The sequence below is a fragment of the Poromitra crassiceps genome (assembly GCF_964638095.1).
Source record: "Poromitra crassiceps genome assembly, chromosome: 18".
NCBI classification, from domain to species: domain Eukaryota; kingdom Metazoa; phylum Chordata; class Actinopteri; order Beryciformes; family Melamphaidae; genus Poromitra; species Poromitra crassiceps.
In genome coordinates, this window is record NC_139636.1 from 20667409 (window position 1) to 20683537 (window position 16129).

A 16129-nucleotide genomic window follows, 5' to 3' on the forward strand; every position below is an offset into this window, starting at 1 on the left:
CACCCACCCCGCCCCCCCCCCCCGCTGCCCTCTCCGCCACACACACACTCACAGCGCGCCAGCGACAAATACAGACAGCAGCCAGTGAAGATAAAGTGCAAGTCAAAATGGATTTGGTTTCAAAACCAAACTCCACAGCTCCGTTGTGGGAATATTTTGGCTTTAAACCGAATGAGAGAGGAGAGCCAATGAACCTGAACGAGCAGGTATGTCGACTTTTCTTTCAACAAGGAGTTCTTTTAATCTGTGTGAACTGAATTTTCAGCTAGCTCTTGTGAAGTGTGAACTTGCACAACACTGCCCGGGCCCCCTAACCCTAACCCTAACGCTAACCCTACTTTAATCCGGCCTCGTTGACACTTCATCTGCAATGATGTCAGAGCATTATTGAAGAAATTAGTTAAACAAGTGTAATTAAATATTCTGGCACGGATTAGCCAGTGGGAGATGTTGGTGAAAGCACGCGCTCACAGGAGGGGAGTTAGCTTGACGGTATTTATTTACATTTGCCAACAAGCGATATTTCCACCACCGCCTATCGTTATATTTATTTTTGCTTGTTGGAAATGATCTGGGATATACTTTCAGTCCTTCAGACATGTTTACTTTGTGTACGGAAGTGGTCAGAGCAGGTTCTAAGGTCAGAGGGTAACAGCTATTTTTCTTTGGATTGAGAATATACACAGCCATCTTGGATCTAAAAGAAGAGAAGGGAAATTAATGCGGTGAGGGTTTTCTGTCATTTTCTACGTCAGATTAAAACGGTTCGGTCCAAATTTAACCCTGTAGAATTACATATTGGCCTTAATGGATCTCGCCGTTTGCTTCCGTTTTAATATGAACTGATTCAAGGCTTTGAATTCCATCTGTTTCTTGCCTCTGTTCTGGCTGCTGCTGGCTGCAAGCGGAGCGTAAACTGAGACTAGAAAACGGACAGCTGACTGAGGATAGATGGAGGCAAAGAGGGCCCACACGGGCTGCTAGTTGGTAGAGGATGCTACTTGTTAGCTTGTGTCTTTTGGAGTTCAAAAGACGAAATTAGCTCGTATGCTATGCTTATACTAAACGCTGTTAGCAACTGTAAGCTCACGTTTAACGCTAGGTTAGCCCGCTTCCAAGTTGACGTCAGCTAAGCTAAAGCAGAATGATTATAACTAGCCTGCTAACGTTAGCTACAAGGTTAGCATTGCTATTGTTATTCCCCCCCAAACATTGCAAATTAGATGGCCATCTGGCTTGCGTTTTGCTTCAGATCAGATCTATTCATCTCATACAAATTGAACAAGAAGCTAAGTTCATTATATTGTCAGTTGGTGTTATTCTGGACTTACATTGACAGCACATGGTTGCTAAGGTAATTTCTGCGAGTAGTAGTAGGCAAGACAAGCTTATTTTGTATAGCACATTTTATGTAGAGGCAGTTCAAAGTGCTTTACATGACATGGATAAAGGAAAAGAGCATAGCAACATAAGATTACACAATGAAAAGGATACAATTCATAGTATGAAAGAACAAGCAAAATGCATTACATTAAAATGATCAAATCGAGGAAAATAGAAGACCTAGAATCAAGTGGCGTTGCTTCTTGATATTGAGTAGTCACTCCTGTCAACCAGTAAATGATTAAGTGTGCCTTACCGCTCCAACCAAAGATGATCACATTCACAACTAGTTAAAAGACCTTTTGTCTGCCTCACCGGACAATAATATCAATGTTAGCGCTCTCAGGTTTCGGAGAGTAAACTCCCTCAATTCTTCCTTTCAAAAGGAAGCCACTTTTAATGAGATCATGAAGGATTCTTTGAAGGAGCATAAACTTCAACTACAGTACTTTAGATTGACATGGAAGTTTATGCGGGAGAATCTGTCTCGCTAACTAGACTGAAATTGTATTTGCCACAGTCCAATTCTTCCTGTCCTGTCTGACTTTTCCTGACTGCCCAACTCTGTTCTCTCTCTGCAGGTGACGAAAGGCATGTTCGGTTCTAGAAAGAAGTTTGTAGAGTTTGTAGAGGTAGTCGACAACGACTTTCCTGATGAAAGCATGTACTACAGCCAGCCGTCGATGTTCCCACATCGGTCGGATAAAGACGTGAGTTTTGTCCCTCCCTACGCATTCCTACACATTCCTTCCCAATACTTCCCAATACTTCACCAGGCTACACAGGAGAGCATCCAGTTATATGACCTGTCTGCTTTCCCCAGATGCTGTCGTCTCCTTCACCATCATCGTCAGGTCAACTGTCACAACTTGGTGCAAGTTTGTACGGTCCACAAAGTAAGCATGCAAAGCCTCAGCTTTTCCCCACAGTCACTCCAATATGTTTTGTATTCACCATGTAACAAACATACTTGGAGCGTGAAGAAATCAAATGCTCAGTGTGCAATTCAGTAAAGGAGAACAGCTCTTCCCAGGTAAACTTGACTAGTGGACCTGTAAGAGTTAGATCCCTTCCTGGGAGTTAGACCACCCTGGTCTGGAATACAGTGGTCTCCAAAGCCTCCCGGACACATTCAAATTCACCGTAAATCACTGATGATATCACTTATATCTACTAATAAAAAGACAAGTTTCTGTGTGTGTGTGTGTGTGTGTGTGTGTGTGTGTGTGTGAGAGAGAGAGAGAGAGAGTGGGAGTGAGCAGAATTTTGTTCGGCCACAGCTATGCCGTTTTACGTGGAATCGGGCTAAAACTTTCAGGAAGTGTAAAGAGAACCCCTGTCACTGGATTTTTTTAATTGCGCTAATTGGTAATTGCCCTAATTACCTAATGATGTGATGTCACTTGAGCAATGATGTCATCAGTGATGATGTCATCAGTGATGTCATCCTTCCTGGCTGAGCAGACTGGGTGGCCCTAACTCCCGGGGAGGGGGGTGTGTGTGGGGGGAGACTGGGTGGGTCTAACTCCCATGGGGGTGGGTCCAACTCCCACAGGTCCACCACTAGTGTATAGAATTAGTGATGTCACCAGTGATGTCACTTGAGCACTCAATGATGATGTCATCTGTGAGTGATGTCGTCATTGCTCGGCAATTAATTGTCCCTAATTACCTAATTAAAAAATCCAGCTGGGGTGCTCTTTATTTCTGAAGGATTCAGCCCGATCACATGTAAAATGGCATAGCTGTGGCCGAACACACAGACACTTTGCATTCTTATTATAAGGATTTATTTAACAAAGTACTTGCAAAAACAAAATACTTGCTGTAGGACTAGTAGCTGGCCTAACTCTAGTTAAAGCTAACTGAACTGGAAACAGAAGAATCCTCTATGGTTTGCTTGACAGTAAATCTCCGTCTTTTCTGCTCTCTCTCTGCAGGTGCACTCGGCTTCTCGATAAGGGGCATGGGCAACAATACGGCTCAGTTAAATCGAAATTTAACGCAAGGCACCCAGCTACCAAGTCATATCACTCCCACAACGGGGGTGCCCACCATGTCCCTCCATACCCCTCCTTCACCAAGCAGGTGTGTATGCAGGCGCTTGGATTTGTATGCCTGTTTGTGTGAATGTGAAAGTGCTGTATGTACACACATGCATGCATCCTGTATGGATACACCTTGCTTGTATGGTATCGGTTTATGACAGTAGTTAGTCTTTGTAATTATGGTTGGGTGAATTTGGGGATATCATGATGCACAATTCTGTGCTCTAAACTGATGATGATAACGCACATTTGATTTAAAACTCTGAAAATGAGGAATGAAACATTTTAAGAATATTTGAAAATTTCGTTTTGTTTGACATCACACCTAACATTGCCATTTGGTTCAATGGGATGATGAACATTAAATTGTTTAACATTTGATTTTGCAATTTTGTTTTTGTTTTTGTGAGCCATATTGTGATATATAGATATACAGGGTATCCGCGGGGTCTTGAAAAGTATTAAAAGTTGATAAATCAATTTAGGGAAAATGAAGGCCTTAAAAAGTATTAAAAAGTCTTAATTGCCATTTGAGAGGTATTAAACTTCGTAGCTATTGTGCTGATGGTGTTAAATGAGCTTATGATATTGTCCCATTTTGATTGCAGACCCCTGAATTGAATATCGTATTGTGGCAGACTTTGTGATATCAGCAAATATCATATTGTTGTAAAAAAAATCTATATAATATTGTATTGTGATGAAACTTGTGATTTACACCCCTATCGCTGATATGATGATAGTGGCGTTGAGGTCTTGAAAAAGTATTAACAAAGGTCTTAAAAGGTATTGAATTTAATTTCAGGATTTCTGCATATACCCCGATATAAGATCCTTATGATTATTGCGATATTTCAACCATATCGCTTAGCTCTGTAATTAAAACTTGATTGAAAGTTGACTTGACATGAGCGACCACCTGAATCCACTAAATCGGACTTGATGGTGTCTTGATAGGGGGACCTTGCCGATGAACTCGAGGAACATGCTGAACCACTCCCAGGTCGGCCAAGGCATCGGGATGAGTGGCAGGACCAATAGCATGGGCAGTTCAGGTCTAGGCAGTCCCAACCGCAGCTCCCCCAGTATCATCTGTATGCCCAAACAGCAGCCGGCACGACAGCCCTTCACCATAAACAGGTAGTGCAACTGATGCATGCATTCTTTCCTGCTGACACCTGTGATGTCCTTTTCTAGGTTTGTCACGACTATCAGTGCTTTGGAGCATCTACAGTTTCAGATATAGAATTCGATACCTTTTTGTTTTCCGCCTTTAGGAAAACTCATGTTTGCACCTTCTTTTCTTTTTACTGTAAGGGTGGAGCGCTGCACAAAAGTTGTGGATTGTGGCCATTTTCAAAAGATCAGGGAGAAAATGACACTTCGAACTGTAACTGTCTTTTTATGTGTTTGACATGTTTACTTTTAGATAGTGGTTGTAGGATATCCTATAGTACAGTATGGAGAAAAGGCCTGGCAATTAGAAGAAGATGATTTGAATCATCTCTAGGAAGGGAAAGTGCAAAGTAGTGCCTCTTCTGGTAGAATATCTATTAATTTCCCTATTGTCAAATACTGAGTAAAAAACATCTAGGCTACACAGCAACACATCTCAAACTTAACCAGGTGCTGGACAGACAGAATAAATAAGCAAAAGTAGAAAGGTTGAAGGGTGTACACTTTTTCCTTCCACTATAGTTTCTGATATGAACTAGGTCAGGTGTATACAGTATATCGGATGTATATACCATGCTAAACCTTTTCTCACTGAATACAGCCACCAGAGAGCGATGTAACTTTCTTTCCCTATATTGCTGAAAGTTCATGCCAGGATTTAATGCATGTATCAATAGCCTGATTCCTGTTTACACGTGATGCTAGGTCAGCTAATGGTTCTGTTCGTTTGTTACTTGCTCAGGATACATAGCAGGAATGAATCCTTCCCATTGTAGAAACAGAAAATCTTTTTGACACAACTGTATTCGCTAACCTGAACCTCATTGTTGAAGATTGAGATGGGACTTTTGATTGGCAAGCTAGTGAAGAAAGCTAGTAGTTTAGCCACTCACCAAGTTGGCTGCTTTGATTCAGCCAACCTGCTGTGACCAAGTAGCACACACAGCTTGCAGACTTCTCAATTTACATGAAAGTATCACCGGCCTATAATGCAAAAGGAAGCACAAAGCCTGCACGTGATGTACTCATCACTAGGCTGGGGTGGTTCAAATTTCAAGCCATGATTGAACCTCAAATCATCCTGTTCCCTAGTTTGTTGATATTTTTACACCCTGACTTTACACTATCGTACAGTGTCTTTGTAGTTTTCTTATTGGAAGTAACGGAAAGCATTGATCTCTCTGTACTGTGGCTACCTGTTGTTCTTAACTGGAGTTTCTCTGCAGCATGTCAGGGTTTGGAATGAACCGTAACCAGGCTTTTGGGATGAACAACTCGATGTCGAGCAACATCTTCAATGGCACAGGTTAATATGTTTGACCAAAATCCTCATTCCTGTATAACAGCACTGTAACAACTGTAATGTTAACACCATTATATTAATTTACAGTATGACTACTGTGAAATTGAGAATGAGCAAATACTGTACAATTGCCAAGTTAGATGTTTTGTTTTGTCCAGAGTTCTTACTTAGGTGATGACAATTGCTTTGTTCTTGACAGTGTCAACAAATCAGTTGCCATCACCTAAGTAATAACTGTGGACAGTATAGTCATTTTGAAGCTTATGAGCAACGGTGTATAAAATATTGTCATGTTTTACACAGCTTTAACCTTCCTCTTGTCACAGATGGGAGTGAAAACGTAACGGGACTGGATCTGTCAGACTTCCCTGCATTAGCAGACAGGAGTCGGAGAGAAGGCACGGGAAACCCAACACCGCTGCTCAACCCGCTGGCTGGAAGGGCTCCCTATGGTAGGACGTTAGGCTGGAGAAAGTCTCATTCATCATTTTTACACACCAAGCTATAGGCAGTAGGTTCCCCCTAGTCCTACTTTCAAAGTCCTGCTTTCATAATACTTCTTTGACAAGAGGAGCGCCATGTTTAAATGCACATCTTAGTCCATAGGAGCAGGAAATCCAGATGTTTCCATTTTTGTTGTGACTCACTGCTTATTATGCACCGTGCTTCTGCCTAAGTTGGCATGGTGACGAAGCCATCAACAGAACAGACGCAGGACTTCTCCATCCACAACGAGGACTTCCCCGCACTGCCCGGCCCCAACTACAAGGACCCCACGTTGAGCAATGATGACAGTAAAACCGTAAGTGTGAGGCACCGTTGGCTCTACAGCACGCTCCAGCGGGATGTTTCTCCTGGCATCTTTACATGTCAATGGCCACTGTTTCTGATTCTTTTTATTTGACTGTTTTCTGTTTTTAAATGCATTGTTTTGTCTCTCTTTCTCGACCCCCTACAGAACCTGAACTCGACAGGCAAGAGCACGTCGAACGCAGATGGTCCCAAGTTCCCAGGAGACAAGACAACCTCAGCACAGAACAACAACCAGAAGAAAGGGATCCAGGTGTTGCCCGATGGTGAGACCTCTCAGCCAATGGTATCCAATAGCTCCAATTCCACTGAAACATCCCTTCTTAATCGCACAACTTGGGTGAGGCAGTCAGGCTCTGTAAATATTCATATACCCTGCATTACATAATTATTGGATAAAACTACAGTGAGGGAACTAAAATAATATATTCCATGCCAGGGATAGATGCTAATATCATCAAGCACTGGCTCCACAGGCCACCAAGCACCTAAATCTGGTGGCCAAAGTTTATTTTTGGTGGCCCAAATGTAAATTGAATGTAAAAACTACAGAAAATGCAATTTAATGCAACTTCACACAGTCTTCCTTAACTGTGACACTTCAATAAATGAAAAGTCATTAACACAATGAAAATATATAAAATATATAATTATTTACTGTAATAGAGTGGCACCCTGTGGCTTTAAGATGCAAATGCAGTTGGGGTTTTACTTTATGGTTGGCAAGCAAATTATACCTACAGTAGCCTCTCTGCAACCTCTTGCGTAGTCTTCTTGTGGTGTTCAAATAAAGACATGTTGAGTTCGTCTCACCCCTGGTTTTTAAGAGCCGGCCCAGTATATTACATTTATGTGCTTACATGTGTCATAGTCTAGCGCCACTTAAACTCCTGCTTCTATTCACTTCTAAATTGTCGTTGCAGTTTAATTTTTCAGTCTGCATTTTGTGTTTCTTGTTCTTCTGTAATTGTTCATGTTAGGAGTTTGAGTAGTTGGTTCTTAGTAAACCCATAACGTTACTTCAGTAGTCCCAACATATCGGTATCTACTAGTTAGCCGGCGAGGAGTACTGTACACTACTCATACAGAAACGTTACTGTGCAGTTCACTGGTTTTGTAGCATTTTGAATGAAAAGGAAGGAAGGATTTAGGCCCAGTTCAACAAACACCCTAAATTTTAGGGTGTTTGTTGAACTGTAGGAATTGGGATATTTGTGTAACATTTACATTGTGTTGGTGAAAGCTTGCAGTGTGGCGGCCGCAGCGGGCCACCTACATGGGATATTTGGTGGCCAAAGAGTAACTTTTGTAACCCCGGGCCTAGAGATGAAACAATATGAACAAGTTTTGTTCTTTTGTGACTCAGTGCTGAACTCTGGATTGTCCCGTCGCTGCAGGTCGGGTGACGAACATTCCCTCGGGGATGGTGACAGACCAATTTGGGATGATCGGACTGCTGACGTTTATCCGGGCGGCGGAGACGGATCCTGGGATGGTCCATCTGGCGCTGGGAAGTGACCTCACAACACTGGGACTCAACCTAAACTCTCCAGAGTAAGATACAGTAGCTGCCCTACTCTAATTGTAGGCTTTAAAGGAACACGCCAACATTTTGGGAGATTCGCCTATTTGCCATATTCCCGATGATAAGACTAGAATCTAGATGCCTTTCTCTCCTCTGTGCATGCAGTATAAAGTGCGTTGCACCCTCCTGCTGGTCAGCTTAGCAGATGAATGGTAGTAACGGGACACCAGCCAGCCTACCCCCGTTCAGTCACCAAAAATACACAGTCCAACAGCGCCAAAAACACTCACATGTACATGTTGTGACTCATGTACTCACCACGCTGTGACATCATAATCACATGTACATGTTGTGACTCATGTACTCACCACGCTGTGACATCATAATCACATGTACATGTTGTGACTCATGTACTCACCGGGCTGTGACATAATCACATGTACATGTTGTGACTCATGTACTCACCACGCTGTGACATCATAATCACATGTACATGTTGTGACTCATGTACTCACCACGCTGTGACATCATAATCACATGTACATGTTGTGACTCATGTACTCACCACGCTGTGACATCATAATCACATGTACATGTTGTGACTCATGTACTCACCGGGCTGTGACATCATAAACACATGTACATGTTGTGACTCATGTACTCACCGGGCTGTGACATCATAATCACATGTACATGTTGTGACTCATGTACTCACCGGGCTGTGACATCATAATCACATGTACATGTTGTGACTCATGTACTCACCGGGCTGTGACATCATAATCACATGTACATGTTGTGACTCATGTACTCACCGGGCTGTGACATCATAATCACATGTACATGTTGTGACTCATGTACTCACCACGCTGTGACATCATAATCTAAAATTACGAGGAACACTCTGTTGACAGAAGTAACTTTAGTTGCCATAGTGCTTTTGAGGCGCTGTGTGCATATCACTGCGCCAGGCGTCCATGTTTGGAAAAAAGTTACGGCTATGTATTTACTTTGAAAATGAGCGTTCCTCGTAATTTGGGATTATTATTTCACAGCGTGGTGACTGGTGAGTACATGAGTCACATGTACAAATGAGCGTTTTGGCGCTGTTGCAATGTGTACATTTGGTGTCTGAACGGGGGTAGGCTGGCTGCTGTACCATTCACTACCATTCAGCTGCTAAGCTGACCAGCAGGAGGGGTGCAACGCACTTTATACTGCACGCACAGAGGAGAGAAAGGCATCTATATTCTAGTCTCTATCCTCTTAACTATTGCACTATATTGGATCATAAGACGTCCCCTCACATATGCTTTAAAGGCGTCCCATGTCATACCAGAGTCTGAAATTGAGCCTTCATTAAATTCCCAGTATTCACCCATCACCTTTCTGATATACGCACAGGTTCCCTCTTTATTTAGCATAAGACTATTAAAGCGCCATCTCAAATGCCTTTTCTCGTTTTCTTTGGGGGCCATAACTAAATCAATTGGTGCATGATCAGTCAGAGCTATATTGCCAATTGTAGCGGCATCTATATTCTATATTCTTCTATATTCTAGTCTATGTTGGTGTGTTCCTTTAAGGATAAATAATGACCAAAACATGATCTGTGTAGTGAATTGGGAGGATATACTCTTCTTCTTTGATGTGTTTTTAGATTGTTTGCACTTGCTGATTATATGTTAATATATATAGGGAGATTTTAATCAAACTGTCTCCTGACAGAAACTTGTACCCCAAGTTTGCTTCTCCTTGGGCCTCAGCACCTTGTCGACCTCAAGACATTGGTAAGACATTAACTTCAAGTATGTGGGGGTCTGCGGGAGGGGAATACTTTTTTTTAAGAACCTGATTTTAGCAGTCATTTGGTCAGAGGCATTCTGAAGACATTTTGGGCACAATGGACAGTTGGCAGAAACTATCCTGTAGTGCGAGGACTTCCTGTAGCATTTAGGACTCAGTTGAAATCTTATCATCTATCTCAGTGTGGCTCAGTGTGTGCTTTTTTTTATTAGGTTAGGTTAGGTTAGGTTAGACCACCCAAATTTGTGTTTTTATTTTACTGTACATCCCAGAACATGGCGCTAATGGCGTTAGCATTGTCCATCCACATATTGTTTAACGTTAGCATTTGAGCTAACACTATTGTAGCAAACTATATCCAGGATGCACATGCAACATTACTAATCTGATTACGGTAATAGGACATATTTGGGTGATGTACCCCATCAAATTAATGTAGCGGGCTGTATAGAGTAAAGTTTCTGGTGTCATCTGAATGGAAGAATTACTCAATTTGAATATGAAAAATATAACTGTTGGTATAATAAACTTGGATTACCAATCCTTTTCATCAAATTAGTAGCTATATTTGGGAGTGATGGTATTACAGTGGGCTACTGGTGGAAGTGCACAGTCACAATCTGGCCCTCTGGTAGTGAGGAATTTTTTTGTGGCCCTCTCTATCATCAAAGTTGCCCATCCCTGATCTAGCTGCACACTTGCGAAGGCTCTTGCAAATGACTTACGGTAAATAAAATAAGGTAAATTAAATGGGCTTTTGTCATGTGAAATACTTTGCACTAGATTCCACGAACGGCCAATGAGAATTGAGCATGCAAAATATACTGCATGGCAAATTGAACCGTGTAGTCTAGTCTTCTGTGGCATTCCAGCTCACTAAAGGTGCTCTTATGCTCGAGCAAAGCTCCGTGGGGGTGGGGCCCCGCGAGTCTCCGTAGTCACCGTGCAGACCTCGCGTTGGGGCAGATGCCATTATACTCAGAAAGTGATCACCATGTATTGTACAATGGTGAGAACAGCCCGTGAAAAGTCGCAATGAAACGCTGTGCAGTACTGAGTGCGCTTTCACTCTCAAACGACCGCACATCAGCACATGAAGGACTCACCAAACTTGTTTTTACTGAAAGCCGTTTTTACTACTCAGCCCTGATAGCCTACTACTCTGTGCTGCTTTTAATCTCTCTCAATAATGCTCTTAACACAACACATTTACTTGGTGAAATTACTACAAACGAACAGTTGCAAATCTAAGTTTATAGCCTACCACATGGGTCAAGAAATGTGGCGAAAACACAGCTCAGTGTTCAGGGCTCAATGGTTTGTATGCAGCCATGTTTGGAGAGAAGCTCGCGCTGTTAGAAAAAATATCAGGCACAACGCGAGCGGCCGCTGGACCACGCGCATAACCACGCCCAACAAATTTACGTAATTTGACGCGCCCGCCCCTCGCTCCACCCCCGCGCCCTTCACGGCAGGGTGAGCATAATTCAGCCTTTAGCCTGCTACCTTCCTGTTCATCTCCACTGGCATGTGCATAGCTGCACCAACAAATTGATCGAGCACTTTAGTGTTGTTGGCAGAAACACAGCTAGTAATCAGATTTGAGCTTTATTCTGACAAGGCTCCCTTTCATTAACTGTAACTAGTTGGGGCTCTATTGTGTAACCAGCTCCTCCCCTCTGATGGCCTTTTGATAACACAATTGTTTGTACGTTTCGGGGGCCATTTTGGGATCTTCGTGGCGGTGTAAAAGAGTGTTAGTGTGCTCACATCTCCAACGGCAAGACAAGAAATTCAGATAAGTCTTGTCATTGGTGGAGAGTTTTGTCTTCATTTTCATAGACTTGTGTTACAAGTAGGGCTGTACCAAATTGTTTGTAGCTTCGAAGCTTCGTTCATAATGTTGACATTCAAATTTTAAATGGGAACATTTGCTGTGCACTGCGCATTTTTCTTGTTGCACGTCTATCCATTCTGTTTATGACGGAGCTGCTGCTGAGGAACTGATGACAGAAGCCCAGAGTGTTGCCAGATACAGCTAATGATTTCCAGCCCAAAAACAGATAAAAAAAACGAAACAAGTGACTCTCAAAGTCCAGTGCAATCCAAATCTCAGGAACACCTTGACGGAATTTCTTCCAATTTGGCTCAAACGTCGACTTGCACGCAAGGATAAACTGATAGATGTTGGTGGTCAAAGGTCAAGGACACTGACCTCTCGAATGCCATTTTCAAGGTCGTTAACGCGATATCTTAGGAATGCCTTAATGAAATTTCTTCAAATTTGCTTCAAATGTCCACTTGGACTCAAGGATGAACTGATAGATGTTGGTGGTCAAAGTTCAAGGTCACTGTAACCTCATGCCTGCTCGTTTCATGCTCGTTAACGCGATATCTCAGGAACGTCTTGACGGAATTTCATCAAATTTGCCTCAAACCTCCACTTTGACTCAAGGATGAAGTGATTAGATTTTGGTGGTTAAAGGTCAGAGTTCAAGGTCACTCACCTCACGAACCCCATTTCCAAGCTCTTTAACGTGCTATCTCTGGAACGCCTTGATGGAATTTCTTCCAATTTGGCTCAAACGTCGCCTTGGACTCAAGGATGAACTAATTACATTTTGGTGGACAAAGGTTAAGGTCACTGTGACCTCACGGATGCCATTTTCATGCTGGTTAACGTGATATCTCAGGAACGCCTTGACGGAATTTCATCTAATTTGCCTCAAACTTACATTTTGGTGGTCAAAGGTCAAGGTCACTGTAACCTCACAAACGCCATTTTCAAGCTTGGTAACGCCATACCTCAGTAACACCATGATGAAATTCCTTCACATTTGGCTCAAACATCAAAGTCTGGACAGACATGGATGTCGACTGCTCACTTGTTGGCGGAGGTATTAGGGCTGTGAATCTTCACTGGCCTCATGATTCGATTGCGATTCAGAGGGCTACGATTCGATTACGATTATCGATGCATCTCGATGCATCTTAAATCGATGCATCACTTTTTTTCCCCAATACATGATTTATTTTTTCTCACTTTCTTTTTTCTCACTGTGTGGCTACTTTTAAAATAAAAGTGCATTTGGAATTACATTGTATTATGATCCATAATTAGAATTGCATTGTATTATGATCCATAATTAAAATAAACAACTGCATGTACTTCCATTATATTTTATTTGATAATTTATTTTTTTATTTTTTTATAATCGATTTTTGACATTTGTGAATCGATGCAGAATTGTGCACGTCCGCATCGCGATGCATCTTATAATCGATTATTTTTGACCACCCCTAGGAGGTATATATCCGCGGTGCGGTTGTTCTAGTTCACCCTAAAATAGGAGGATTTCTGAGTGGTTTGATGTCTGCCCTGGTATCTGTCACCTTTTTCACTACCCATGACTTTGCATCCTTGGCCCTGGGGCCCATTTAATACCGGGTTTTGGTAGGCATCCCTACTGATGAATCACTTTGTTCAAATTAAGGATGTTAGATTTTTGTGTGACGACGTCACGGGAGACATTCAAAGCTTCATTCGAAAACATCAATGGAAGCTTCGTTTGAATGTGAAAAAATTACATTTGGTACAGCCCTAGTTACAAGTGTTAAGTCTCAGTCAGTTTGTAGTCAGTGTGTGGAGTAAAAACGCCGATGCATCAGCATAAGGAAAACCTCAGTCCCCTAAGTGTAAATGCATTCACCAACACCCAACTGGTCAGATGACTCCTAACTAAATTCTGTGTCTGCCTTCCTCTTACCTTTCAGACTTCCATGTTCCTTCTGAGTACCTAACTAACATCCACATAAGGGACAAGGTAAATTGATCCTCTGAACAATACCACAGTAAATGGTTTTAGTAATCCAGTAGTACCTATTGACGTTTGTAATTGGTCAGTACAATGCTAACTCTCTATACATTCTCTCCTCTGCTGCCCTGCCACCTTAAGTTGGCTGCAATTAAACTGGCTCGATACGGTGAAGACCTGTTGTTCTACCTATACTACATGAATGGCGGAGACCTGCTACAGCTTTTGGCAGCAGTAGAACTGTGAGTGGCACTATACTGTATAGTTTTTAATTGGGATTACTGTGTAAACCCACTGGGATGGGATGTTGGATGTCTTCTCTATGAAGTTAACATTGTCAAAAGTTTCTTTGGGAGTGCAGTTTGCTCTGTTTGGTGAGGTGATGGGGTTTCTTCGGGTGAATGTTCTGGTCTCGGTCATGGGTCAGTGACTTCCTTCCTCTTTCATCCCTTCTGCCTCCCAGCTTCAACCGGGACTGGCGGTACCACAAGGAGGAGCGGGTTTGGATCACAAGAGCGCCTGGCATGGAGCCCACACTGAAGACCAATACCTACGAGAGGGGAACCTACTACTTTTTTGATTGTCTTAACTGGAGGAAGGTAGCCAAGGTGAGCGTTTGGTGTTGTCTGTCTGTCTGCTTTTCTTCCCATGAGGTGAACTACGGCACCTGTGGCCAGGGGCCTCCTGTATAAAAGTCCAAGTAGATTTCAAACTGAAAGATTCTTCCCAGGAGAGATGGCAACTGTACGCGGCATAGAGGTATGCTGCGGTATAGAAGGTTTTTATGCAAATTGCAGAGAGTATATCTATTTCCTAAGTGGCTTTTTTGGAATTACAAAAATAGTTATTTAAGCCCTCATATTTAGGAGAAGTTATGGAGGGAGAAAGAAAATAGCGTTTTCGGTGTTGGAGGAACTGAAAATGTAAAATTACAATGCCAGATTGCTTTTTTGGCATTTCTAATGTTAAACATTATCCACGTATATAACTATAATATAACTATTATGTTGTATCAGCGGAAATACTTCTGGTTTGTCATAGACTACTTTATTGACATAGCATAGTGAATTGAGTGGAAACGTCAACGGTTAACCGCTGACAACATGTCGGTCAAACGTTGCATATTAATTTGGATACGTGTTGCCAATTTGGCGATTTTTTCCCTCCTTCGTGCGAAGCACTGTTAACCTAAGTATATTAAAACATGGCACAAGGGTTAAAATCCTTGAAAGTTTGTGAATTTGAGGTGGGGGGGGGGGATCAAGGCGTTGAAAGATTTTTTTAAATGGACATAAATAGACATGGGTAATTGAAAGTGCTTGAATCTATTTTGTGCAAGAATAGAAATGGATGGATTAATGACACATTCAAGTCACTGTTAATTGTTGTCTGTGAGCTTCTGTAAAGCCTGCTAGTTCTCATTATAAAAATTCTCAATGTTGTAACAGTAATGAACCTTAATCCGTGTCTCAAACTAAGCCGTGTTTGGTCCTTGAATCCCACTAGTAGAATTGGAGGGCCGTATGCACGTATGTACTGTATAATGTATGTCTGTATGTATGTCTGGAGTTGCAAGGTGCACCGTTGCTCTGATTGCTTCCAAACCTGGCCGAAACACTTTTCAGGGGTCTGGCATGAAACTGGCATTGGAAAAACTAATGGCAAAGTTATCATCATATGTAAAAGGGAGTAAGTGGGTTCTGTTTGTTTGTTTGTTTGTTTTATCTGCCCTAGTAATCTTAAATGGCCATAACTCGCACACCATTGCTCCGATCGCCTCCAAACTTGGGGAGTGCACTTATGGGAACCTGACGGAGTGTAGTGCTGAGTTTTTAAGAATCATGAGTTTGGTTCCACCCCAAAAAATTGCGCCCATGGCGCATCATCTCTGGGGTCTCCATCCTATAAATGAGCGCACGAAGCACGCGCTAATTTCTAGTTTGAGGGAATTGGAAAGTCCTTTCATGTTAAGGAAGGTGTTGGAATCACGTACTAGAAAAAGGTTCATCACAAAGATTTAAAAACATACCCTTTCCTGCGGTGCTAAACTTCTGCTTCTGTCGTCTGCTTCTCTAAGGAATTTCACCTGGAGTATGACAAGCTGGAAGAGAGGCCCCACGTGCCGACAACATTCAACTACAACCCAGCCCAGCAGGCCTTCTGAGGCCCAGACCAGTCCAAGGCTACAGCTGTCCCAGCACACCACCCTCTCATCCAGGGAGGGCGCTGTGGTCCAGACATCTTGGTTTTTATTCCTTGAGGA

General features: G+C 42.4%; 1 protein-coding gene across 3 annotated transcripts; it reads left to right on the top strand.

Annotated features, from left to right (window-relative positions):
* The first annotated feature begins 71 nt into the window (after positions 1 to 71).
* On the top strand, positions 72 to 16129 carry cnot2 (CCR4-NOT transcription complex, subunit 2). Of its 3 annotated transcripts, none has more exons than XM_083654320.1 (15): positions 72 to 206; positions 1965 to 2093; positions 2207 to 2279; positions 3324 to 3471; positions 4389 to 4571; positions 5834 to 5913; positions 6237 to 6362; positions 6588 to 6712; positions 6869 to 6986; positions 8118 to 8274; positions 9974 to 10035; positions 13826 to 13875; positions 14008 to 14108; positions 14330 to 14474; positions 15944 to 16129. In XM_083654320.1, exons 1-15 carry the CDS (start codon positions 108 to 110, stop codon positions 16028 to 16030), a joined length of 1683 nt encoding a protein of 560 aa, XP_083510446.1. In that variant the 5' UTR covers positions 72 to 107; the 3' UTR covers positions 16031 to 16129. The 3 variants fall into 3 exon arrangements, with proteins under 3 accessions (XP_083510446.1, XP_083510447.1, XP_083510448.1); XM_083654321.1 differs by lacking the exon at positions 72 to 206 and adding an exon at positions 691 to 725; XM_083654322.1 differs by lacking the exon at positions 72 to 206 and adding an exon at positions 957 to 987.

Excerpts from the sequence above, each read along its gene's own strand:
- cnot2 (XM_083654320.1), top strand. The coding sequence starts at position 108 with ATGGATTTGGTTTCAAAACCAAACTCCACAGCTCCGTTGTGGGAATAT. Across the intron at positions 3,472-4,388 it reads ACCCCTCCTTCACCAAGCAG|GGGGACCTTGCCGATGAACT; the intron begins GTGTGTATGCAG and ends GTGTCTTGATAG. Across the intron at positions 8,275-9,973 it reads CTCAACCTAAACTCTCCAGA|AAACTTGTACCCCAAGTTTG; the intron begins GTAAGATACAGT and ends GTCTCCTGACAG.